Below are 27,500 nucleotides of genomic sequence, written 5' to 3'. Positions count from 1 at the left end.
ATTTCATGTAATGAGTAAAGAGAACCTTTCAAACTCTTCAAACTGTAGGCCTACGGTTAGTTTAAGAATTAGGCCCTTATGGAGCACTTTCCACAAAATATGATTTATTTTGGATGTAGGCCTTCATTTGAAATGTTCAGAAGACAGTGTCCAGCCAGTAGGCCTACTGCACGTCATTGAATTCATGTTAGCTCCTACATTGCAACAAATAAAGTTCGGGGTGGTCGGTACCGGGTTCAATGACTTTTAACTTGAACTTGATCTTCATTCCGCAATTGTTTAAAATCCAGGTGGTGTAAAAAACCCAGGAACATTATATATCATTGGAAAGCTTAGAACCTCAGGAACACATCTAGCACTACTATACAGGGATTTGAACATATTGTATGTGCATTATTATCAATTTATTACACAATGTCACCTTTCAAATTTGACCCCCTCAAGCACCCCTCGCCTGATGTCTCCCTACCTTCCTAGGATGAGTGGACATCCAAACATGAACATATCCTTATCAGCATGGTCTCAAAATGTCTGTTACAATCCAAGGTTTATGAGAGTGTAGTCTTTTTTTACTTTATTTCAACCAAAAGTTGTACAACTCCAGTCAAACAAAACCACTTTATTGTGGAAAAAAATGATCATGTTTTTTCCCCTCAGGAATTGTGCTGTTTTTGTCCACACTTCCATATTTTTCACATGATCAATGGTATTCCACATGATCCCCAGACCCTGCTGATTACATGGGCAGCACTGGGGTGGCTCTGTGACATTCCTACCCTGAAAGACAAGCCTTAGAAGAGAAGTAGGCAGGTCCTGTTTTACACAGCTTCGTATTGGCTCATTTGCTTTGAATGACTGCAGCTCCCTCAAAGCAAGAGCTAGAAACTCCATTCAAAGACTGAGTGATAGCCCAGAGTCCAGGTTTTCAAATGAGTCATATAGCTCTTCTGTATTACACCCAGGGACAAAGGAATCTCAAATCTGCTCAACAATACCCCTTTCTTACCATGTTTTTACTGTACATAGTGTACAGTACCGTACAGTACTGTACAGCAACATCTCTGTAATACTACCCAAAAGGCATATCCAACCATGGCTGATGACTGTATAACACCTCCAGGAGTATGCTTTCATATGTGACTATGATAAGGCTTCTAGCTCAAAAGGTTCTTGTACAGTAAGACCTTATATGGGGGGTGCATTTTGACTAACTAAAAAAAAATACAAAAAGACACTTGGTAAAACGCATGTGTATATCCACACATAATTGTCTTGGTAAAGGTCATATATAGATGTAGCAAGTTCTCCTTTGACAAACAGCTTCAGTAGACCTGTGATGAAGTCTTAAATATGTTTCCAATGCCAAATGTATCAGCTATACTGCTGAAATGTAGTAATTTCTAGGGGGTCTTCATGAACGCATTTCAGAAAAAATATGTTCTAACCCCTGTAAGTCCTTGGCAGTACATCACAAAATCTTCCTGTCACTTCCTGAAGATTCTACAGAGTCTCTACTTTCAAATGGTACCAGCCACTTCATGATGGGTCAAAGTATGCAGACACAGGAAGCATCTAAGTAGACGTTGTGCAAAACCTTAAAAACACTCAAAAATAGCCCCGAAGCTTAAGAGGTTAACAAACATTGCAACAAATTAAAAGACTCATTAGGCCTACAGCTGCGATTCTACAGTTGCTGGTGTTTTGTCCCGACTGTGGATATCCATCTGTTCCGTCCCCCACAGAAGGATGGCAAAGAAAACGTCCTGCACCTGCAAGATAGAGCCAGAGTTTTGGGAGATTACCAGCATTGGCTCTTCAGCTGGTGTTTTCACATGGGAAGACCTGGGAATAAAGGTAGTGATCATCAAGTCAAGTCAAGTCAAGTCATTGATGATGAACAGCTGGAACAGCTGAAGAAAGAGGAGGTGGATGACGACTACTCTGATGTCCAGCAAAATATTAAGTAAGAAACTGTGGCAAGCCTACTCATGAAAAAAATAAATACACATTCATTGTTATATATATAAAAAAGATATAAGTATGTATCCTATCCTACAGTCAAAGAGCTTGCTTCAAGTTATCCTCACAGGACTACAAACTACAGTGCCCCTACAAGCCCCCAGTGCCTACTACAGGCCTACATCTGATATATCTGTGTGCGTGCATGCATACCCTGAGCCCTTTATGTACCAAAGCATAATTCAGCATTCTGTGACGTTTTTGTTGCCACATTATTGTCAGACACATAAAATAAATCAAAATACTGTGTATAGGAAGTGGCCAGTAAACATAAAATAAGTTATTATTAAGGCACACACAGAGACACAGACACACACACACACACACACACACTATCGAGAGATAGGCTACAGACCATACAACAATCCATGTTTTTCCAGCTCTCCTTGTGAAGACAGAAGAAGAGGCTGATGAAGATGAAGAGGGGGATGAGTCATCATGTGTCATGGCATCAGGTCAGTATCAGCTAGCCAGGCTGTTGCACCCCCAGTGCCTCCGATATTCAATATTCACATTTACAGTAAAGCATTGTAATATGCATGTATTTTGGGATCACAGAGTATCACAGTAGGCCTACAGTGTACAGAGTGCAGTTCACAGTTATGATTGTATAGTAAAACCATATTACAAAATATCCCTGCATTTTTTTTTTTTACCAAACATTTCTGTAAATTTATGTTAATCGTGGCTTTAATTTGGGTCTCTGTCGTTATGAAAACAAATATCATGCATATTGTATAATGCATCACCGTTACATTACAAGCGACGTACAGTCATTCAGGTACAGGGCATTGGTTACAGGCCCTGGTGCTACAGAGGTAGGTGTCTTGTTTAATGGTACTTGGTACAGGCATGGATGTGGGTGCTGTTTATGGTGGGATTTGAATTTTCTGCAACCCTCTGATCTAAAGGCCTGTTCTCTAACCCAGTGTTTCCCAACCAGGGGTACGTGTACCACTAGGGGTACGTGAGCACACTGCAGGGGGTACTTGGAAAACTTTAATTTTAACAAACATATGGAGCTTAGTTACATTGGGATGGAGAAAGCGATATAGAACTTGACTTAGGGGGTACTCGTGGCCCAATGAAAAGGCTTGGGGGTACACAAGACAAAAAGGTTGGGAAACATTGCTCTAACCATTGAGCGATGGCTGCCCGACTAACACTACTAGCCACATAACCACATCATACAGGGTGTTGTTATTACATGATTTTCATTCGGCATAATCTAACTCGAGAACATAACTATTGCTGGAAAAAGTACTATCAATTTCACAGACACACACTCTTAGAATGCACATGTATTTCACACACAAGCACACACGCACAATCGTATATCACACTGTGCACAGTAACTCTTACGATGTACATGTATTACACACACAGGCATACACATACATTCCAAGGTCTAGGCTACTTTGTAGTAATTTACCGTTTCATAGGAATCGTGTAAAACCAACACAGCACAGGCATGTGTGCATACAGACAGGCATTCTCTCCTCCAGATGTTTGTTTTGAATCCTATATGCCATATTCTCTCTCACTGCTCACTTCTCTTCTGCCTCAGCCTCTAAATATTGTAATTTACTCCTGGTTGTCCCTGACATGTGTGGGCTTCTAAGAGGGTCAGGCTTGTGAAATGAACGCTCTGACCTGTGTTGTGTTGTGTTGTGGCACTTGTACATTGTACCAAGCATTGGGCCTATATTCTGTCAACACACACACTAAATGTAGTCTCCATTTTCCATTATGGAGGCATATTGATTTTCACTTGTTGGGTCTCAGAGAGGAGCGAGGCCATTTATCAAGGGGAAATACTACACACTGGTAGTGGATATCAGGGTTGCCAGATGAGGCTGATGATTTCCAGCCCAAAAAATGCTCAAAACCTGCCTGGAAGCACTAAATGCCCACCCAATTCCATTGATTTCCATGGCCAGAAATCTGGCGTTGTTTTCTCCAAAATCCATTTTTACCCGCAGACAGTCATCCTAAGCAGCACAATTGGGCGGGAAACCGCCCAATCTGGCAACACTGGTGGACATGCAGCATGCTGCTATCTCCATACCAGGGCCGCTGACAGCTTTGCCCTGGCCCGGGTCAAAGTCGTCTGAAGCCCCACCCCCCAAGAAGTCTGTGGTCTCGCTGCGGCCCGCGGGAAGGCGTGGCTATGACATCAGTCCCCGCCCATCAGGCACAGGTGCATTCTGGGATTGCTTAGCCCGATTGATGCCAGAAACAAAATCGGATGATGGGGAGAGAAAGTGAAGAGAAAACATGCCACTCCGAGGATACCAATCTTCACGTTTTGTTTCATGAGGAAAATGACTAAAGGTGAGCGTTACGTTACAGTTATTTTCAGGGACAACAATGATTAATATCAATGATGGCTCCTACCTAATTTAACTGCACATTGCTAAATTTAGCCAGACGCAGGCCACGTTCAATATCGGTATTTCTGATTAATAATGATGTACTTCGTGTCATTTGTGTTGTATTTCTCTCATTTGGCAATATCAAACTATATATTACAAATTTGTCAAATATATGGGAAGTCAGTTACTTCGCTGGCGCTAAGGATAACTGAGTGGCAATAATTTAGCCACTTAGCAACCATGTGGTAAACAAGGGATGCAGCAAGGTGAATACGACGTGACCATTGCTGGTTCTCAAATGGTGCACTTCTGCACTTCATTGTTTATGGTTCAGTGCATATGGCGTATTAATTGCGCACTGAAAGATAGTGCCAAAAGAGAACAGGCGCACCATCTGAGACACATAGCTCACATGAGCTCAGAGGGCGCTACTAGTAGCCAACGCAGTCAAACAGAATTAGTAACCGTGCCAGAACTTCCACTGAGCTCTATCCTCCTTATTAAAAACATGTTTGGCTGTTGTTATAGAGTTGGGAAGGGCTATGTTGACTTGCACAGTAGACCTCCTGACTAGAATAGCCATGCGTTTGGTGTAGTAGCTTGCACAGACTAGCAGATGGCAAGGAAGAGAGGCAAGAATGCCCTCCCATTTGTTTTTGTTTCAGATAAACTGATATCATAAAATAACTGAACAATTCAAAGAACATGACTGGCTATAGTTAGTTGTGTGCCTAGTGTCAAAGTGGATATGGATTGTTTTGTATGCTTCTTTCTTAAAAGGTAGAAAAGATGAAAGTGGACGAGTACTGTATAATAGACAAATTCTGTGCACATTTTTTAAATGGATTTGTTTTTCGTTTTTTTCCCCTCTACATCCTACCAGGTTTCTTACAACAGATGGACCCAAGGGCCTGGATGACGGAAAACTCCAGAGAAGGGACCTTGACTTTCTCTCCATTAACCTAATCACACAAGGTTAACATTGCTTTCTCGCAATATTAAGTTAGTATTTAGGTTTAATGTGTAGTTGCGTTGCTCATCAGTTACAATATGAACAATATTAGTCTGACTGGTAGCTTGCAGTGTAGAAATGTCATGATTTGACTGTCATTATGTTTGCATTGATGCAAAGTAGACAATAACTTGACATATTAATATGAATGCATCAGGGAAGAGATGTGTGTGGGAAATACTTTATTCTGATCGCCCAAATCATGAAAACACAACATGTCACAGAAGTGAGTGTACCCCTCACATTTCTGCAGATTTGTAAGAATATCTTTTCAGTGGACAATGTTTCACTTTGAAATTTCACTTTGACACAATGAATAGCAACCTGTATACAACTTGTACAACTGCTTTAATTTGTTGCATCAAAATACAGCCATTAATGTTTTAAACATTTACCCACAACACCAAGATAAACAAATCTGCTACCGGAGTTATCGGACTGTTGCAGAACTGTTAAATCAAGCATGCTATGGGATTTTAACATGGGATGTGCTAATTTTGGTGAGGTACATAATGGCTGTATTTGAAATGATTTTCAGTGAAGCAATGTGGGGTTAGGTGTCCTTACTTAAGGGCACTGCAGTCATGGATAGAGGTGTAAGGAGAGGTATGGGGGGTATTTGAACAACCCTCTGATCTTAAGACCACCTCCCTAACCACTAAGGCATAGGAGAATGTTCAATACATGGTTGTGCAGACTACTCCCCATGTTCTATTTTTGTTGCTCTCATTTTTATTGTCTGTCTTTTATGCCCTGCAGGATATTGTGCCTGTTTGGGTAAGACAGCTACATGGTTTAACCAACAGGTGGCAGTATGAGACCAGATATACAGTAAAGACAACTGTGACTATTTTCAAGACTTCTGTATGTACTAGTCTAGGGGGAAATTATATGGCACTTAAGAAACAGAAGTGTCATTGGAGTTGTGATGGGCCGGAAAACAAAACATACCCTCTGTTAATGTGATGTAGCAAACGATTGTATGAGAGTTAGTATGAGATATTGGCTTCAATTTCCCTTTTAATTTCATTACAAAATACTCTTGCACAGTTGACACCCATATCAACGAAAAGAAAAGACTGGAAAAGCATAAAGCTCACCACAGTCCAAAAACTTATTTTGTTCGGCTGCTATTCATTTTTTGTGTGTGTGATTTTGTTTGGCTGCTATTAATTCTTTGCTTTTTTGTACAGGTGGTACATGTGTATAATATATTATGATACGTATTTGTAGTAAATTTCTCTTGACCTTTGACTGTCTATTTATTACAACAGATGAAGAGCCTCACTTCAGGATCTGTATAGCAGAGGAGGACGTGTAAGCTGTAAGGCGTTAAGTTCTGCCAGGAGGATGAGACGGTATTCAGCTCAATTATTCTCTTGCATTAACCAACCAATCACTGTTCTTGTTCTTAGGCACACCCTCTCCCTTGTATTCTCATTCATTTACCTAGAGCCAATAGGATGCCTGCCCGCTCATTTATAAACCTTCTGTCTATCTCTGCTCTTCCACTGACTAGAGTGCGCAGGTGTCGACGCCCCCACCGCCTCCACTTCAGCCTCCATCGCTGGCCGGTCCTCGTCCCACGAGGAGGCTCTGCGAGGCGTCCCTGCTTTTGACGCCTTGCCACCACAAGGATTGTGAGAACCACGACCTCCAGCCACCGTCACCATTTGGTAGCCCCCCCCCGCCTTACCCATCGGCAGGATATGCGCCCTCTTCATCTGAATTATTCAAAGCAGGCGGGGGCCTACGCCAAAGAGAATCACTACTGCATACTTCAGTGTCTCAATAAATATCTTAAACTTTAATTTGGTCTATCGAGTCTTTCATGGTAGAAGTGGAGCTTCTCCCTATTCCCCCTCCCACAAATCCATGAAAAATGCACTTTTATTGACTGTGGAATTGGACTGTGTAACTATTTTGTACACAAATGTTATATGACTCACTCTTGCACCTTTATTGCTAATCACAGCTCCTTGTCTACCTTTACTGCACTGCCACTTATATGACTGAATACTTAAAGCCCGGCCTCTGGACTGTACAACAAAGCTTTAGTAGTCTATGCGGATTGAACTGTGAATTACTATTGGTCTGGACTCTGTGCCACATGGCTCTGTCTGTAATTCATCTTCTTATTCCTGTACATAGGTGTAACCCATCCTAGTTTTGTATTGATGACACAGCCTATTGTAAATACTAACCTGATTTGCCGTAGATTGTGTAGTGTTGTACTAGCAGTAGCTCTTGTACTATATTATTACTTGATATATATTGCTTTTTTGCATATGGGGGCTGTTTCAAAACTACATCTCACTGGACTTGTATAGTGGCAGTGTTAATTTTGCTGCAAATCTATGCTGCTATGAGTGAAATGGTCACAAAGAACATTTTGTCTCATTTTGTTTTAGTGTGCTTCCATTCCATGTTCCATTATTTTGCAAACTTACAGTATTCCTTTTGGACAATTAAACGAAATATCAAACCTAGTTTATAGTTACAACAGATATGTAGTTTGATATAGTTACATCGCGGCTCATTGAAATTGTGCTGCCTATTGCCAAATTTCATCTTGAATATTTATTTGATCTTGAACACTGCTATGTAATAGACTAATATAATAACTAATAAATTAATAGTATGGCCTACAGTAAGATTTGCAGATAAAGATAGGCATCTTTGCATCATAAATGTAGCCTACATACATTATGTAAATTTACATCACTAGTCTATCTGGAAAGTCGAATTGGCAGACGTGGGGAAGATCCATATTTTCGTGTATTGAAAGTGCATTTTTTCCCAGTCATAATGAACTGAAGAATTTGATGGTGGTGGTAAGTGAAAAAGGGAACCTTTGTAAAAGGAAAGCATAAATTATTGAAATGAATTACTAAGAATATAACACTGCGCCTTTAAATTATTTTTGTAACAATTAATTGGGTAGGCCTAATGTTGTAAAATATGTTTGTGATGGGGAAGAAAACATGCCATTGGTAGCTAACCATAATTTTATGTTTCTTTACAAATGCTGACATAGCCTAAAATGTCATACTGGATTAAGTTTCCTTTTATTAAAACTAGTCATACGTTAAATGCGTGCAAAGTTGTGTGATGCTTTATCAAGTGCTTAATAAAAGCACAAAAATGTGATATCAGCTGTGATTTCAGAGTGGTTTTAGCGATCAAAATACCTACGATACTGTCCTTGTCTTGGATGTGCGGGGCTTGATAACGAATGAGTGTAGTCAGAGAAAGAAGTTTAGCCACAGACCTCTATGTGTTGCACGATCAAAATGCATACAATCCCAGAATGCACCTGTGACTGATGGGCGGGGACTGATGTCATGGCCACGCCTTCCCGCGGGTCGCAGCGAGAGGTACTTGGGTTCTGCTACTCCAGGTTTTTCTCAACAACTGTGTGTGTGTGTGTGTGTGTGTGTGTGTGTGTGTGTGTGTGTGTGTGTGGTTCACTACATTAAGAGTGTGTCCATGCCCATGTGTGTGTGTGTGTGTGTGTGTGTGTGTGTGTGTGTGTGTGTGTGTGTGTGTGTGTGTGTGTGTGTGTCCTCCCTGTAAAGCAATAATGGAACCTTTGCAAAGCCATGACAGTGGACACACACACCCTCCACTCTGGGGCAGAGCAGGAGACAGCCACCTATAACTAACTAACTAATAACCACGTAAAGAAAACAAATAAATATGAATAAAAATGAGAAATAAATATTAAAAACAATGTAACAATGAAACAAATGACAAAAAAAATCAAAGCAACAAAGTGTTGACACTGGTGATCGATGTCCTCTATTAAACTGTGTTTGAAGATCTATACGCTGTTGTGTTTTATTCTATTACATTACATTACATTTTACATTAGCACTGGTATTATTTTTAAGGTGTCTGCTTTCATTGCATTGTATATGTTGTTCCAACTCCTGTAACAAGCTGTTCTGTTTCATATCATTACATGATATTACATTACATTGCACTTCGATGATGCTTTTAGCCAAAGTAACTTTCAGCTATTTACAGTACAGGGTATTGGTTACAGTCCTCAGAGCAATGTGGGGTTAGGTGCCTTGCTCAAGTTGCCTGGTTATCACTGGACCTAATCCCAAGTGAGATAAGGTCTGGAGACCTGCCAACTGTACGGTAAATCCCGTAGGGGGTGTGTGATTTACGATTGACGATGGCTGTTTATTGGCCGTGTATCTTTTGGCATACGTAGCCAGTCGCGTCAGTTGCATCTATTCAAACAAACTGCAGTCATCGCCTTTCCACCCCTCCCCACTCCCTGATTGGAGGCACCGATCTTGTCCGTTCTCGAACAGATTCCATGCTGTCTTCCAGATCGGAACGATTGTGCAAAGCAGCATGGGGAGGTCAGGGTGGCATTCGAACCGGCAACCCTCTGATCTTAAGGCTACCTCCCTAACCATCCAGCCAAGGATGGGGCATAATGGACTGAAGTGCATAAATACCCTTACACATCACTCAGAGCTGACTCAAAGCAACAATTTAATTATATTAAATAATTATATTTGTAATTATATATTACAAAAATATGAGACTAGCCATAACAAAACAGGTCACAAGTAGGCACATGCAAATAAAGATTTGTTTTCCTTTTTTGTGATTTTATTCTTTCTGCATGACCTGGAATTTGAGGTCTTGACGAAGCTAGGTCTCGTCCACCATTTCCAGGCCGAAGCCCCTTGACCTCCAATAACGGAGGACCTTCATGTGGTCCGAGCTGTCTCTGGGCTTCTCCTCAGCAATCTTCTCCTACACAGACAGAAAAAAAATATATATACGTTGGCTCTCCTTCAGTGGGCTTTTTTTATTGCACAGAGGATGGGGTCAACCAAAACGATTGCACTTTTTAAAATAGCTTGGTATTGTATGGGCATCTCTTTTTAGTTTCCACTGAGTGCAAGCTTAATCCAAAGCCCCCACACTACAAAAGCCACCTTGAAAGGCGCAGGCCCTCTCTTGGATTACACACTGAAGAAGGAACAGACCAAAACGCATCTGTACACTAGGCAATGAAAAAACGCAATTGATGCAAGGTGCGCCTCTTTTCTTGTAATATTTGAGTTAATCGCTTGGGCCAGCATCCTTACAACATGAACATTTAATGTCTTTATTTTCTGGTCAGCAATGTCAGTATGGTTTGAATCTGAAGGTGGACTGCGTCCAAAAGGTCAGTCATTATGCTTGCACCACAATAAAATAACTAAAAAGTATCTGAGTGCTCCAGTAGTCCCTGCCCTAGTATTTCTGAAGTGGACCAGTTTGCTCTCCAACATTTAATGAACATTGAGTGAAGCCTGTTCACAGCTACTATAAGCGCTGGAGGATACATGTAAAACTCTGCAGATTGTGAGAAATCCAGACTCACCTTCTTGCCCATGCCCATGGCACACAGAGGCTTCTCCTCACCAATCATCTTCTACACACACACACACACACACACACACACACACACACACACACACACACACACACACACACACACACACACACACACACACAATATTCACATTATGCACTAATACATCCCATGTGGGTATTGTAATGATTGTCCTCAATCCCACTGATGAGATCACTTGCTCTCCCCTCGACCCCACTTCTCTTTGTGAGGTCCAATGTGCTGCTCTGATTGGTTGCTGTGCTATGCTACTGCATGGAGATGGACTTCAAAGACAAACTTTTACCTGGCCCTTGCGCATTTGTATGGCCTACCAGCTCATATTGACGTGAGTCTAGAATGGTTGCACTACCTTTTTAATGTCATGTGGCTTCATGCACATTTAGGAAATTCATGGCCTAAAATCCTCGAATTGGGCTGGCTCAGGATAGCAGCTCTAGTGCGCATGTGTGTTACCTTCTCGTGTGTGTGTGTGTGTGTGTGTGTGTGTGTGTTCTACCTTCTCCTGCCTCTGTGTGAGGTCTTTGAGTGTCTCCAGTTGTCTCTGTGCCTCTGCCAGAGCAGGGCTGTCGGCATGCGGCCCGCTGCCGGCCCCAATGCGGCGCGACTCTCCCCCAGTTCCACAGGGGGAGCCCTCTCCGCTCATGTGCCGACCGGAATCCTCAACACTCAGATTCAGAGACTGGGCATCCAGCTTCTCAATGAAGGCCACCGCACAACACTACAAGCACACACACACACACACACACACACACACACACACACACACACACACACACACACACACACACAGACACACACACACACAGGTTTAGAGACTGGGCATTCATTTTCATTACAGCTTTACAAACATTACAGCATAAGATCCTCGAATTGGGCTAGCTCAGGATAGCGGCACACTAACTTGGCTTGACTTGTTTTGTAATGTTTTGAAGATTTGATCTCTCTTTAAACTATAGTATTTGTTGTTCTCTTCACTACACGCTAGACACCGTTTTCTAATAATTCTGCTGCCCTCACCTGTTTGGTCTCTTCCAGCATCTTCACCTGCTCCAACTCCAGGTTCTTCACCTGGCTCAAATCCCCCTGCTCATGTGACCTACAGCAGGAGCAGATAAGGATGCTTTATAGGACACTAGATGTTGCATTCTAGTTATTACTTTGCACCGCCATCATAGTCCAGCACAGGGGTGCCATTTTCACACTATCAGTAAAGACATTATTACCACCGTCTATATAGGATGGCTTGCACTTTGGATTAACACCAAAATGGTGATTCATTGACATTCTCAAGCAAAAGCGCCGGAGTCCTGGATTAATGTATGTGTTCCAATAGACAGTTATCGTCAAAAGCGACACTCCATGTCAACAGTATGTTCTGTGCTTTAGGAACAGACTACCACTAGCCTACACAGTAATTCACGAGTTTGCCCTTGAGTGCTTGGTGTACAGTAGGCATAGGCAATAGGCATATTTGGCATGTTCGATGGCCTCGGCCCTGAGATGCTTTCAGCGGAGATCATGTGGGATGAGATCTGCTTCCATCCCCTACCTGTGAGTGTATAGGGGAATTGTAGCTGAGTGATTTAGTGAAATGGAGGAGTAGGGGGAGGTGTTGGGACAATTCGAACAGCCTTCGCGCATGACAGATGACAGAGGGAAGGAGGGAGTTAAATATTTGCGCGAAGGCGGGAGCTAGTAATGACTGCTCTCGGACTTCCTCCAGAAGTACGTTTATATATAAACAACCTGTTGCATTGTTACTTCAACACTATTCTGAGCACATATGGTTCCACTCAATTTCATTGCTAAATGTTAACTCTTTCAGTGTTGAATGAACTCTTAAAGACTTGAATTTCAGATTATTTGCAGTGTGAATTCAACACTCAAAGATTTGAATTTAAATTTAAATCGAGTGGGACCATATATGCTCAGAACACTGGGTAGTAGTGTCAACAATAATTGATTCAGCAATGCATTGCAATGCGGGGCAGAACAATTCAATTATCAATTCGGTAAATGCCATAATCGATGCTGCATATTTTTTCAAGTTTCAATTTCTTCCGTGGGCATTTCCGGAGCAAATAAATTAATAAATAAATAAACAAATAAATTAAATAAAAGCACTTAAAAGCTTTGAAAACTGCAGGACTGATACACACAAAAGCCACTAAATTGTTGTTCAGTATCTGACTGCTTGAATAGCCTCATGACTTGCCTTGCTTCCAGTAAAAATGTGACAGTAGAAATGTTTGCATTGCAATGCATCGTAGAATCAGACTGAATCAATTCGAATCGTTAGGGCAGTACCAATGCACACCACAAAACAGTGTCGAATCAACACTGCAAATTTTACTGTGTAGGTGGTGGTAAGTAACACTTAATTTGAAGGTTTTTGAAAAGATCAAGTTGACATTGCTCCCAAAAATCATACACATCAATAATATGACATTATTAACCCCTTAACCCCTTAAGGCGCGGCTTTATAAATTCATTGTTACCAGTATGGTAGTGACCAAGTCGTGGTGCATTACTAAAGGGCCTGTGTTGTGTCATAGTATTGTAGTGCTATGGTAGTTACATTTCAATGTCTATTACAGCGTGCCTCAGGAGGTACGGCGCGCATTAAGGGGCTACGACACGGCTTTATAAATTTGTTGTTACCAGTATGGTAGTGACCAAGTCGTGGTGCATCACTAAAGGGCCTGTGTTGTGTCATAGTATTGTAGGACTATGGTAGTTACATTTCAATGACTATTACAGCGTGCCACTGGAGGTACGGCGCGCATTAAGGGGTTTTAATGTTCCGGATCTTGTGTCATGACGATCTTATGATGGTTAGGACCCCTGAACCCTTCAAATCAAGTGATATCGTCTACTCTAGGCAAGTCCAGCCGGCTGCCTAAACAAAATACTGTATGTTACGAAAATGTTAAGTACAGGGTTGTGATTGGCAAGGGCCACAAAACCAAGAAAAATATCCAGTGTACATGACTATCCATTTGAGTTTCCTATGGTTACACATTCATTTTTAGTTTTAAGAATCTAAACTTCCTTACAAATCAGGAAAAAATCCCATGTCCATACAGTATGCACTATGGATCATGTCTGTCAGTGTGCTACCTGAGGTCCTTTGAGGTGGCCTTCTGGGGCTCTGAGGTGAGGTTCTGCACCTTTTCCTCCTTCTGCAGGTTTTTTGCAGGTTCCTCTTCCATCTCAATGCATACTTCATGCAGCTCAGTGGTTTTCAACCTTGGGGTCGGGACCTCACATGGGGTCGCCTGAAAATCAAATGGGGACGCCTGGAATGTCTTGGTGTGTATACTGCAATATCACTAATTAATATAAAATTAATTAAATACTGGTCTGATTGAAATGTCACATACAATCTTATGTCTTTTCAGAAATACTGTAACTACAGGTTTAATAGCCTACAAGTTAGCTCGGTCTTTTTTTTCGTTGCAAAAAATATGTATATGAGATCCCCAGAAATGTATGATCTCAATGTTAAAATAAAATAAAATAAAAGATAAAATAGACTAATATTTCCCAATGGCAACCATGCACCGTCCCCTCTCAAGTTTATCCTTCTCAACGTCCCCCTAGCAATGCCCCTGGAGGGGGGGCTGTAGAGCCCAGTTGAGAATCACTAGTGTAGATGGTACCATGGCCCGCCGCTGGAAGATGGCCAGCTGCCTCTCAAGGTCCTTGATCAGGTCCTCATGCTGCTTCTTCTCCTTTTTCCTCTCTTCTTGCAGCTGTTGGACTTGGAGGTCCAGAATCCGGCTCTGATTCCTCTCCTTGTCCAGCAAATCCTACACAAACACGTGGACAGAAGCCAGAATATTGTTGTCAGTTTATTAGTTGATATGTTTCTTCTTAGAATGCAAGTTCATACAAACTGTGGTATATAAAGTCATATTCTCTTTTGCCAGTCCAGAATTTGCAAGTGCAGTCTTCAGCGCATCATACGATGGACTGTTTGTTCGCCTGTTTATGACTTGTTTAAGCATTCTCTATCTGGTGACGTGAATCGACATGAGAATGGCATTAAAACCCTTAATGAATTCAGCACATTCACCTTTAAGAGTGTGCCGTCACACCGGTGTGACAGGAATGTTCGGGCAGTGAAAGTTCTATAGAATTCTGGGCGTCAATTTGGAATTTTAGAATCTTGCATTGTTATAGAACACATTCTTTTTATAGAATGTTCAAAAACCCACACACCCTAGGTACACTGTGCAGGAAATGGTCCAAAAATGTACTGCAACTATGCTGCTCATTGAAACTGTGCTGTCTATTGCTAAATTTGATCTTTTCATGAAAGTTTACTAAGTAATAAACTAATATTTTCTATTATGGACCAAGTACAGTTATTTTTGCAGCTAAAAATTACTATTTCTAGACATTCAAAATGGCGGAGCATGGAGAAGATCACCCTGTTCATGTATGCAAAATGCAATTTTTCCCAGTCATAATGAATACTTAGAATTTGATGGTGATGGTAAGTTATCATGAAAAAGGTAACATTAGTGAATGGGTAGCATGAATTCTGGAAATAAATAACTAAAAATCTCACACAGTGTCCCTTTCAAGGTTAATGAATTCAGCACATTCACCATCCTCACCTGGATCTCATCCCTCTGGCTCCGCAGCATGTTGGCATTCTTGGCCAATTTGCTGTTGCCCATCTCTGAGTTCCGGAACCAGGTGGTGACCATGTTCAGTTCCCTCTACGAAGAGGGCAAACATCACATAAGTATGTTTCCCCATTGACAGTTTAACTAGACACATCCGTTGACTTCACTTGTCTCGTTTTATGTGACCACTTTCTATGGACAAATAAATGGCTGCAAGTTGAAAAGTATGTAAAAAGTATGTAAAAAGTATGTGTCCTCATTGACATTTTGACTAGACACGTTTGTACCTCGCCTGGGCCTGCCCTTAGTCCCTGTGGTGCTGCATAACATTTCGTTTCTCAGTTAATCTGGACAGTCGGCTATCTAGATTAGAACATTTCAAATCTTCCCAGGATTCCGAACAAATTTATTTCGAACATTTCCCATGGTTCAATGTGGTAGTGACCCACTCTTTCCATTGGTAGGTAAGTGAAACCAGTCGCATATTTCATGAGTAAGACCTGCCCTACCTACACCTCTCAGGTGTTGTTCTCACAAATGTCTGACTGCAATTTATAGATGTGACCTCATAAACTGAGCTTACTGACCCAGTATAATGATTTAAAATGACTGTCTTCATTGAATCTCTCTTAAGCCAGTAGCAGCAATAAACAGAAAATGGTCAGACAGGTTTAGTGACTAACCTAGACCCAGTCTAGGATCCTAGGATCCACTTGGGTCTCCTACCCTCAGCTACCCTCAGAAATGGACCAGATCATGGTCCCTGTCTCTGTCCAATCACAGAACGGGGTGGGGTGTCATAATCATAGATTTGTATATAGAAGACTTCAATACAGATCAATGGTCATAATGGCCAAGTATTCCAACCTTTACAGTGTTTCTGTTCAATCAGAGAGCGGGGCAGGATGTCATAATGGCAAAGTATTCCAACTTTTCCTGGTTACCACCAAAGCTTATCACAGCCCCCTATATGGAATTTACAGTAGGCAGGCTACCAGACGTAATCTCACTTGTGATTAGGTCTGGTGGTAACCAGGCAAACAGTAGCTAGCCCTTGGGTCTCCCAATATTCCTCTTTGAGAAAGTGAAGCAAATACCCACCTGATAAACTCCAACTCTCATTGTCATTGTTCCACAGCACTCCACAGCACACAAGTGCACACTGCACACAATGAAATAGCATTCATGCCTCACCCGTGCAATGGGGCAGCCCCCCAATGGCACCCTAAGGGAGCAGTGCGGCGGGACGGTACCATGCTCAGGGTACCTCAGTCATGGAGGAAGATGGGGGAGAGCACTGGTTAATTACTCCCCCCCACCAACCTGGCGGGTCGGGAGTCAAACCGGCTACAAGTCTGACGCCCTAGCCGCTTACCCATGACTGCCCTTTCTGACTGTACCTGCTGCTTATGGTTGTGGTGGGTCTTCTCCAGGTTGGCAGTGTTGGCCTGGGAGGCACGTCCAATCATTTCCTGGAGCGTCATCTTCAGCCTCTCCTTCTCGTGCTCCACATTCCTGACCTTGCTCCTCAATCTGCGGTTCTCCTGCTCCAAAGCTCTCAACCTGTGGTTCAGCTCACAGGATTGAGTCTGCAGGTTGGCCTGTGACTGAGCAGCAAACAGCACAGCACAGGATCAGTGGAGAAGTTTGCAGAAGAGGTAGTTGGACACTATGTGGAACTAACCGACTGGACTGATGTTTTTAGTGTTGAAGGAATCAGCTACCTAATGATGGAAAATGGTTTACATTTACAGTTAAGGCCTTGGGACATGTAGGCCTACTTATAAAAAGGTGTGACGATAGGTAATGTGCATTAATATATCTTCACACATTTTCCACAATATATATATATATATATATTATTTTCAGGTTGGCCTTGAAGTCTGCCACAGAGCAGCACAAGATCAGAAGAGGCCAGAGAGGTGTGAAGATAATTAGGTGTACAGTACTAATCAGTACTAGCAATGATGTAAAACACTCCACTGCGGTAGGCCTACTAAATATATTTCGGAATACTTTGCCTACTTCCCTAGAGTACACTTTTGTTTGATAGCTTCCACCTCTTACTACACTTTAGAACAGTGTTTCTCAACCTTTTGTGTCCTGCGTACCCCCTAAGCCATGTTGTCATATGAAGAGTACCCCCTCACCCATGCTCTATATCTATTCAACTGTCTCAAAGTGGCTACACATGTATTTGTTATTATTACATTTCTCCACGTACCCCCTGAGGTGTGCTCGCGTACCCCTTGTGGTACACGTACCCCTGGTTGGGAAACACTGCTATAGAATATGGAATACTTTATTTGCATGCTTTTACTCTGATACATTTTCAATATTGAGTTGCTTGTTACAAAGAGAGAGAGAGAGAGAGAGAGAGAGAGAGAGAGAGAGAGAGAGAGAGAGAGAGAGAGAGAGAGAGAGAGAGAGAGAGAGAGATAATGATGTTCTGTAACAGGGGTTCCCAAACCTTAGCATGAAAAAGTCCCCCATACCACAGTAGATTCAAGCCAAGGCCCCCTATCAGTCGTGCCATAACATTCCTTCTGTACACCCATTTCACATAGTGGGTATTTCTCAAAACCTAGTGCGCACACTACCAAGTGTATCAGCCTAATTAGTGACGCCAGTGACTGGATAGCCTACTCTTTGGTGAACTCTACGGAGTATCCAATCACTGGTGTGACAAGGCTGAACACGTAAAAGTGCGCGCACTAGGTTTTGAGAAATGTCCACTCTGTGAGTCAGTGCCCCATTCGGATATTGATCAACCGATGATAGTAGTAGCCTATTATTTATTCAGAAATGCAATACATTATTATGATGCCGTTCGGAACTAACGGGCTAACTGTATTTTGGTATGCATTGATAATTCAATTAATTTGTTTAGCTACTTTCTTCCAACTTGCCGCCCCTAGCACCCCCTCGCGGCCTCAGCCCCCACTTTGAAAACCAATGTCTAAACTAGCGGTAGTGTGCATGTGCTCTTACGGCATTCTGCAGATTAATGATCCTCTCCAGCTCCTCTTTTACTTTCTTTTGGGACTCCGCCTCAGCCTTTGCCTGCTCCTCCACGAAACGAGCAATCTGAAAATGTATTGGTACAAAAGAAGGTTTACGTCCTCATCACTTGCTTTAGCTTCAATGTTTTAAAACTAAATGGCATGACAAATGCTAAGAAACCTCACCTGTTTGGAGATCTCCCCCAGTCGCGTGCTGTGGCTAGGTGCCATGACTCCCTGGATCGCACGTCTCTTTATCGCACGTGAGGTCGTATGAATTGGGCAGCCATCAACACCAGACTTTCACTTAACTCAATGATAATTTGAAGAAAATAACACGTCTACACTCTGTCCAGAAATTACTAAGAATGCCACATATCGTTTCAGTATTACATACAGAACATCGCTATGATGATGTAATAATAGAAGAGAGGCGTGCGTCATAATGGGTTAATTTACCCGATCTGATGGTATTCTTCTGCGCTGTTCACCAAGGCAACAGCGCTCAGAATATGCAGTAGGCCTAGTCTAGATATACAAGATACAAGATATTTTATTTGTCATGTGTATATATATGAAACATATATATACACAATGAAAAGCTTCCCTGCTCTGAGAGTCCCAAAAAAGGTTAAAAAAGAATGTAAAGAGGATGTAAATAATAATAATAATAATAATAAAAAAGTAGGAAAAAAACTATATATTTAAAAAGTTGAAAGCTGCATTTTTTCTTTCTTTATATGGCAGGTTGGAGAAAGGGGAGATGTGATGAGTGGATTCCTTCCTATGTTGATGTTTTTTAATTCAACAGTCTGATACATTGAGGGAAGAAGCTGTCCCTGAGTCGGCTGGTGTGAGCACGCAGGCCTATAAGCACCTGTAGGCCTATCTCCGGGCAGATGGTAGAAGGGTGAAGTGTGTGTAGCTGGGTTGGTGCGGATCAGCTATAATTCGTTTGGCCCTCGTCAGACACCGCTGATTGTAAAGATCCTGGATGTTGGGTAGATCTGATTTGATTGTCCGTTGAGCAGATTTGATAACTCGCTGGAGGTCTCTCCTGTCTTCTTGGGCTGTGAAATTACTATTCTACTAATTCTATTGTACAACGATAGAAGTTGGCCAGTATCCTACTCTCCATTCCATATCTGTGCAGCCGTATTCACGTAGGCCTATGCTGTAATTGAGTAGTTTAGGAGTAGCCTAACTTGCGCAACATTCAAAATAAGTAATTTCCCTCGCTGTCAAGCAGCATAGACTTATAGGGGCTTATAGGGGACATTTTCCCCATTCAACACCCCAAATTACAAATGAGAGAATGACTTCTGAATTGTTTTTGTAGGATGTTGAATAAAAACTAATCATTGACATGGACACACACACAAACACATCAGCCTGACGCAAAGGTTTGAAGTCTTAAGAGTAAGCGTCGGCCTGACAGGCATGAGGCCCCAAATGGAGAAATGCTATACACCATGAACACGCACACGTCTTTTGCATACACAATATACAATACACACAGAAATGCATATACACAGTCACGTCGACAGGGGGAGACAAACGGGTATGTTGTCCCGGGCCCAGGAAGATAGGGGGCCCAGATGTGACCCTTATTACATTCTATGTATTGGGTGGGGGAGTTTCAGATGACTTTGTCCTGGGCCCAGCAAAAGCTGTCAGCGGCCCTGCATATACATCCTACTACATTCTCTCACACATAGGCCTACACACCTTAGGCATATACACACATATTACACCCATTCACTATGCATTCACATCGCTCTGATTATGTCTGTGAAGTTTATCATTCTATTTCTATGGGAATAAAGTCATCTATCTGAAGACTAATTCTTTCCCCATGGCAATATCTTTGTGGTGATTCTATTTCCAAGGCAATAGCTCTATGGTGATTAGGCCCTATCATTCTATTTCCATGGACACGTCAGGAGGCCACATGTAAACACACTAGCCTGTATATCAACATCAATATCAGTCATGGAATTTGAGTATTGCACAGTCAGAGAATATGGAATTTGAACGCTAATAGCAATTGCGACAGCAATAGAATTAGTATAGCACATTATCATACATAGCACATTATCATACATATTTTGTGGTCTAGGGGTCAACACATTTCATGCATTGTTGAGGAACTTGATGTATAAATTTATTTGTAGACTGGATGGCTCATGTAATCAAATTATTATGCTGCTGTCAAATCCGGCGCTTAGTGCAGTGCGATACCAGTCATACATGTGGAAACACTGGTACAAGTGTCTTTTATAAGTGTGTTCTGTATGTTTTTTTAATGTTCTGTATTGTGTTGTTTTTGTTGATAATGGACCTTGAGTCTGGAATAAAGCTGATGATGATGATGATGATAACTTTCATTCAACCTACTTTATAGAAAGTAATAAGTATGACAGAGAATAGATAACTATCGTTGATCAAAGGCAAATGAAAAGAAAAGTTTTTCATTTATTTTTTAACACACACCACTGTTGGGGCAGTTCTAGTTTCAACAGGAAGCTGGTTCCAGCATTTGGCAGCATAATGGCTACATGCCAGATCTCACCCTGTCTGGATTTTACCAATAGCAGAGACGCTGAAGACCAAAGATATCTTTAAGGATGATATTGCTCTAGCATAGCTGCAATATAACGGTCAAGGCTATCGAGTCCCTTATAGACAATAAGACAAGTTTTCAACTCAATTCCAAACCTCAATGGTATCCAGTGTAATGACCTAAGCACTGAAGTAATATGATCTCATCGTTGTTTTCGTTAGTATTCTAACAGCAGTCTTTTGGGTCAACTGTAACTGACATATTGATAGTCTTAATATTTTATTATTTATTAATTTAAAGGGACACTGTGCAGGAAATGGTCAAAAAAGGTACTGCAACTATGCTGCTAATTGGAATTGGGCTGCCTATTGCCGAATTTGATCTTTACATGAAAGTATTAAACAAATATTTTCTAGTATGGTCCAAGTACAGTCATTTTTGCAGCTAAAAATGGCTATTTTTGGAAATTCAATATGGTGGACAATGGTGAAGATCCATCTTTCCATGTATGAAAAGTGCAATTTTTCCAGTCATAATGAATACTTAGAATTTGATGGTGGCAGTTAAGTATTCATGAAAAAGGTAACATTTGTGAATGGGGAGCATGAATTCTGGAAATAAACAACTAAAAATATTACACAGTGCCTCTTTAAAGCAAAGTGATCCTAGGACAAAATCTAAATGTAGAAAACCCTCACGCCACATTTAAAATACCAAACAGAAACAGTCTCCATCACTCAAAGTTTATTATTAGGGTATATCAGCATTGATAAGTGTATCAATGGGTACATCAGCATTCATTGATGAGTGGTCGTGAGTAGTTATGATTATTGGGCATGACAATAAGTTAGCATGGGCTATTCATGGATTTGCATCAATAATATATTAATTGATTAATTAATACTTGCCTTTAACAGCTGGGATATTGTGCATGTCAACACACCACTACAGCTTTACAGTTTACTCATGAACACACACACAGACATTTAAGGAATTACACATATTTAGGCACACACACAAGGTCTCACAAACAATCTCTCTGTCTCTCTCTCTCTCTCTCTCTCTCTCTCTCTCTCTCTCTCTCTCTCTCTCTCTCTCGAAGATAGCCCAAGCACACAAACACACTCTGAATGCATGGATGCGTCAGTCAATAACATTTACAACTTCACAAAACAAGAAGTTACTCCTTTAAAATGATGAGATAGGGTTGCTGTGAAAATTCAAGTCTTGCAGTTACTCTCTTTAAAATGATGAAAATTTCAAGTCTGCGTTAGGTGGTCTCATGAATAAGCATTATAGACAAATAAATAAATAAATATACGGAATGTAGAATCACCTGAATAAACCATAGTTAGTTTCATACACACATGGACACACACACACACACACACACACACACTAATAATAACACGTGCAAACACACACACACACACACACACACACACACACACACACACACACACACACACACACACACATAAATAATATATACAGACATATACAGTATTCCCATTTAGAACAGGCACACGATTTCCCATAATTAATATAAACAAGCACATACAGTATTTCATGGACAATAATAACTTATTGTTTTCTCACACACATACATACACACACACACACACACACACACAATGAATTGTCCGGACTTTTACGTTGAAGGTGCAGAATGCTAACACAGGTGTGTGTGTGTGTGTGTGTGTGTGTGTATGTGTGTGTGTGTGTGTGTGTGAGTGAGTGAGTGAGAGATAGTGAGATTTAGTCGGTGTTAAGTCAGGAGGATGGTTGCGTTGGGACAAACACACACACACACACTCACACACTCACACACACACACACACACACACACACACACACACACACACACACACACACACTCACACACTCACACACACACACACATGTCCCATTATAATAGTTGTGGTGTGAGTGGTGGGGGTAGGTTGTCGTCATCTGTGTTTTGGGAGTCGATCGCCGGCTGAGGAGGACGAGGAGGAAGAGTAAGAGGATAGCGCTCGAGGATACCCTTCACCTGTCAAACACACACACACACACACACACACACACACACACACACACACACACACACACACACACACACACACACACACACACACACACACACACACACACTATTCAGTCAAAATCTCTAAAAAATATATATAAAACTGAAATATAATACTACTGCTAGCTAGGTCAATTTGTTGTTCCTTTACGCTCATCCTTTGTGTGCTGTTGCACTTTGTGACCAGTAGATGTCAGTGTAAGACCAGATTCACATCTGAGTGCTACTGAAGGCAGCTGTTACGTGGTGTAGATGAAATGATCTGAGATATCGAATGAACAACAAGCTCTCGAAGCTCAGCACACTGTTGAGGACATTTTTCATTGATGTAAAAAATGAGAATGAGTCAAAAAGTAAATAAAACCACAAAACACACAATGGGTGAATTACTTGAAGAAGGTCAGTTGACCGAAACGTTGCAAGTAAACTTTGCAAATATGAACAGTGTGCCAGAGATTTCTTGTCTTTAACATTGGTAACCCATGGGTTAACCTGGGGTTAAACTGCTACACACCTGGCCAAAAGAGGTGTACAAGAATTCTACACCAACAGTCTTTTGTCAGTTCCCCAAAGACAGATATTTCCCTCAAACTTCTCTGCAAGAAGTTAAGATTTTCAAGTAAATCTAAACAACAGATATGAAATGATTAAATGATGATGAAGATGTCTGACCTGGCGTATGACACTCTGTTCCCACTCCGCCAGCTCTGCCTGCAGCTCACACGCACTGGACAGCACCTACACACACACACACACACACACACACACACACACACACACACACACACACACACACACACACACACACACACACACACACACACACACATTAATAACACGTAGATACATGGTACACATGGACTGCATATTAATACATACACATAGGTGTGTGTGTGTTAACTTGTGTGTGTGTGTGTGTGTGTGTGTGTGTGTGTGTGTGTGTGTGTGCGTCAGTGATGCGCGGGCTGACCCGAAATCAGCGGGCGCTTGCAGTTAACCGCGGTTGACCGTAAGCACGGGTTATGAAATATTATTTTTAATGAAATTCGGGTCGGTTGCGGTCGGACAGGACCTTTGAAATGATCCCGAATTTTAAAGTAGGCTATAGCCAATAGGCTATAGTTTACTTTAGCAGACAGAGACATTTTTTGCGAAATAGATCAAAGTTTATTTGGCTGAATAACTACGATGGTGCCACGAGCTCTGCAGGAGACTTAATGAGGCGAATCCTCTGTGCGCAACTGGTGCAGGTGCAGCTGGTGCAACCATTGATTGCATTTTGAAGAACACGTAGGGTGCTATCTAAACACTGCAATGATGGATATAGCCTATACATATTTTCTTATACAATTGTAATGGTTTCGCACTCCTGTGTTGCTTACAGAGTTTGTTTTCATTCCCTGTGTCCTACGAGGCAATCCACGTGACGACTGGTTCCGTCTGCTCCCCAACTCTACAGACTAATTTCCTCCACATCTAGGGATTCGTGTGGCTATGCCTACATTGTCGAAATATAATAGGCTACTAATAGCCTAGGCTATACAATGTCCAAATGATTAGCCTATTCCCTTTGAATGCAGTGCTCATTTGAGTAATTTAGCCTACAGTGGAAGAGCAATGCCCTCGCCACTAATAAATAGCCTAAATAATAAAATAGCATTGTATGAATATCAAACTTGGTAGTCTGGGTAACAGACAAACATATTAGGCTATGATCGAAATGTTCATATTATAAAATAAATAATTTGTGAGAAAATGTTATCTCAACATAGGCTACTTTTTGTTGGACAGGGCATGTCGCGTTATAGCATCGTGAGTGCAACTATAATCAGTTGAGAAGGGCTCTGCAGCCTACGTGATCATGTATGGATCTTTACATTGCAGTCATCTAAGATTACGAGAGTTCACGCTTTGTGTGGGCTAAATGACCATTTGCGTTAGAGAGACAAGCGTTGCCTATAGTGGCACCAGCAGCGCAGGTTGCGTTTGTGGTTTGTGTGACGCGATGATCTTTCCCAAACTGCCAAATTAACCGCTTGGCAGTTTGGTGAAGGAGGGGGTGGCCTTGGCACCCTCCCTGTCCCTCAACTTCGGGATAGGAAAAAGCGAAACCAATTTCAGTTCAGGGAAAGGACAGAGCAGAGGAGTAGCCTACCAAACCAAACGAAGATAAAGTGTTGTAGGCTACATTGCCACAATGGGTGTTTTCATAGCCTACCTGGTCCCTATCAACCATTTAAGCGAACTTAGACCTGCAGCTCAGCATTTTCTGTGATGTGAAGTGTACCCCTCAAAAGTGAACCATGCTGAGACATTTATTGACGTGATTGTGCGCACGGCTACTATTTTCAAAGGCGGGTCGGGAAGCGGACCGGGTCAATATTTTTCCATAAATATTTCTTGCGGGCAGGGCAAGCGGTCGGACTAGGAAAAAAAGCGGTCGGGTGTATCTTGTTTTTTCGTCGGCCCGCGCATCACTGGTGTGCGTGTGTGTGTGTGTGTGCTTGTTACCCTCTCGTGTGTGTGCATGTGTGTGTGTGTGTGTGTGTGTGTGTGTGTGTGTGTGTGCGCGCGTGCGCGCTACCTTCTCCTGCCTCTGTGTGAGGTCGTTGAGTGTCTCCAGCTGTCTCTGTGCCTCTGCCAGAGCAGGGCTGTCAGCATGCGGCCCGCTGCCGGCCCCGATGCCGCGCGACTCCCCACAGGGGGAGCCCTCTCCGCTCATGTAGCGATCAAAATCCTCAACACTCAGGTTCAGAGACTGGGCATCCAGCTTCTCAATGAAGGCCACCGCACAACACTACAAGCACACACACAGATCCGTTGGTACACGTACACGTACACAAACACACACGCACAATCATTTTCTACAAACAAAAAATATTTTTCTATCAGAATTGTATCAGAATCAGGTTGGTAACAGAGAGAGAGAGAGAGAGAGAGAGAGAGAGAGAGAGAGAGAGAGAGAGAGAGAGAGAGAGTTTGTACCAGGTTAGTAAAGTAGTATCCATCTTCTCCCGTCATCAGCCTGGCTGGTATGCAGTACCTGGTGATGTACTGGAGCACAAGCAGAAGCAGAAAACACTATTAGTCAGAATTAATTAACTAGAAAACATCATTAGTGAGAAATAATTAAATAGACAACATTACCAGTTAGAACTAATTAACTAGACGACATAATTTGTCCCAACAAAGATGTGGGTTAACTCTTGACTTTTATTATCTACTTGTAGCCACCCCCTTACAGTAGGGACACATAGGAGGCGAGGCGAGCGAAGCGAAGAGAGGCGAAATTCAACCATCATCAGGTCGTCGTGGCGAATTTGCTCCTCATTTGCATAACATGAAACTTTCTTTAATAATTTCGCTTCGCTTCACTCCTGTTCGCTTGCTTTCGCTTGCCTTCGCCTCATAGGTCTCATAGGAATGAATGGCGAAGTTCGCTTCGCTTGGCCAAATTCGTGTCTATGTGTCCCTACCGTTAGCGCAGCACTATGACTCTATGTAATGTCATAGCAATGTTGTTATGATGTAGTTAAGCATTTTCAGCAAGTGAATAGGGTCGTCTGCGACCCCAGCTGCAGTAAGAGGCTACTGTAATGTAATATAATAAAGTGATGTACCGGTAAATATCCCTGTATACTGGTCTGCAGTCTGGGTGGGTTGGCCTTCGGCACTAGGTATATGATATAATGTAATGTAATGTAATCTGATATAATATAATATAATATAATATAATATAATATAATATAATATAATATAATATAATATAATATAATATAATATAATACCTGTATATTACTCTGCAGTCTGGGGGGGTTGGCCTTGAGGACTACATAAATGAGTGCGGGGAGAAAGTCGTCAGCGGAGGCGGGTTCTCTCTTGGTGACGCGGATGGCGTTGAAGATGTGCTTACTGCAACTCGTCACACACGACAGCTTATCACGAGGCACACGCCGAGAGTCCATCTCGATCACATCTACACACACACACACACACACACACACATAGTTATCGTTAGCTGGTATCAGAGACATGTGACTATTATGATTAGAAAGGCTAGGTTGTGCAGCTTTATATGAAACATGATATTACAGCTACCCAGGTAGTCCCTCGTGTGTGGGTGTGTGTATGTTAACTGATGTAATGCTTTTTGCTATACTCAGATTTTGCTATATGTTTACTGCAATGTGCAATAATGTGTATTAGGTCTTTCTCTATGTCTTGTATCTATGTATCCATGTAAGCTGTCAGACACCTTAATTTCCCTCGGATTAATAAAAGTACTCTACTCTACTCTTATGTTACTACAGTTAGCAGGGCTGTAGTGATCACGTCCAAACTCAAAACCGCTTTGCTATGGACTTGTGACTTGTCTTGGACTCGGATGCTGATCTTG

General features: G+C 41.8%; 2 protein-coding genes and 1 long non-coding RNA gene across 3 annotated transcripts in view; 1 reads left to right on the top strand and 2 right to left on the bottom strand.

Moving 5' to 3' along the window:
* The first annotated feature begins 4,258 nt into the window (after positions 1–4,258).
* On the top strand, positions 4,259–7,566 carry LOC134452020 (uncharacterized). Its single transcript, XR_010035337.1, has 4 exons — positions 4,259–4,353; positions 5,278–5,369; positions 6,681–6,764; positions 6,926–7,566. It is a non-coding gene; the product is annotated as an uncharacterized LOC134452020 (long non-coding RNA).
* Positions 7,567–10,025: 2,459 nt separating this feature from the next.
* Positions 10,026–18,822, bottom strand: LOC134452019 (golgin subfamily A member 6A-like). Its single transcript, XM_063202402.1, has 10 exons — positions 18,663–18,822; positions 18,466–18,561; positions 16,875–17,081; positions 15,463–15,567; positions 14,500–14,649; positions 13,958–14,115; positions 11,855–11,933; positions 11,334–11,555; positions 10,805–10,855; positions 10,026–10,188 (listed from the first exon to the last, which is right to left on the bottom strand). The coding sequence occupies exons 1-10, from the start codon at positions 18,705–18,707 to the stop codon at positions 10,084–10,086; spliced, it is 1,218 nt and encodes a 405-aa protein (XP_063058472.1). The 5' UTR covers positions 18,708–18,822; the 3' UTR covers positions 10,026–10,083.
* A 4,126-nt stretch (positions 18,823–22,948) lies between these two features.
* The window catches only part of LOC134451741 (rab5 GDP/GTP exchange factor-like), a 10,565-nt gene continuing 6,013 nt past the window's right edge, over positions 22,949–27,500 (bottom strand). The window contains exons 8-12 of the mRNA XM_063202142.1: positions 26,893–27,080; positions 26,090–26,158; positions 25,689–25,901; positions 23,777–23,842; positions 22,949–23,071 (exon numbers count right to left, since the gene is read on the bottom strand). Of these exons, the coding sequence (XP_063058212.1) occupies positions 22,949–23,071; positions 23,777–23,842; positions 25,689–25,901; positions 26,090–26,158; positions 26,893–27,080 (659 nt within the window). The remainder of the gene's footprint in view (positions 23,072–23,776; positions 23,843–25,688; positions 25,902–26,089; positions 26,159–26,892; positions 27,081–27,500) is intronic.

The sequence above is a fragment of the Engraulis encrasicolus genome, chromosome 7 (genome assembly GCF_034702125.1).
Source record: "Engraulis encrasicolus isolate BLACKSEA-1 chromosome 7, IST_EnEncr_1.0, whole genome shotgun sequence".
In the NCBI taxonomy this organism is placed as follows: Eukaryota; Metazoa; Chordata; class Actinopteri; order Clupeiformes; family Engraulidae; genus Engraulis; species Engraulis encrasicolus.
Note: the sequence above shows the minus strand (reverse complement) of the source record. Positions and strands in the feature narration are given on the sequence as shown.